This window comes from Buceros rhinoceros, unplaced genomic scaffold (genome assembly GCF_000710305.1).
Source record: "Buceros rhinoceros silvestris isolate BGI_N320 unplaced genomic scaffold, ASM71030v1 scaffold14063, whole genome shotgun sequence".
NCBI lineage: Eukaryota > Metazoa > Chordata > Aves > Bucerotiformes > Bucerotidae > Buceros > Buceros rhinoceros.
In genome coordinates, this window is record NW_010404291.1 from 4,575 (window position 1) to 4,882 (window position 308).

A 308-nucleotide genomic window follows, 5' to 3' on the forward strand; every position below is an offset into this window, starting at 1 on the left:
CTCCCCGCCTCTCGTGCTTTGTTCCGCAGGTGCAGCGGTTCCTGGAGGCAGCAGGGCAGGCACCGGACCTTGTGGAGCGCTACTGTGGGCTGTACCGGCGCCTGCGTGGTGCCACAGAGGAGCTTTTTGGGCAGCAGGCTGCCGTTGTGCTGGCCCTGGGCCAGGGCTTTGCGGGGGCGTTGCTGCAGCTCCCCTTCCTTACTGCCCTGCACGTGAGTTGAGGGATCGTGGCAGCGGTGTTGGGGCTCCAGCCTCGCTGGCCCCGGGCACGGGCCGGGGCGGCTGGCCCGGACCAGGGCCTCCGGTCG

At 70.5% G+C, this 308-nt stretch overlaps 1 protein-coding gene across 1 annotated transcript in view; it reads left to right on the forward strand.

Moving 5' to 3' along the window:
• CUL9 (cullin 9) overlaps nt 1–308 on the forward strand; it is a gene marked incomplete at both ends in the record, with an annotated part of 16,943 nt that overhangs the window by 4,568 nt on the left and 12,067 nt on the right. Inside the window, one exon of the mRNA XM_010133350.1 lies at nt 30–212. Coding sequence (XP_010131652.1) covers nt 30–212 — 183 coding nt within the window. The remainder of the gene's footprint in view (nt 1–29; nt 213–308) is intronic.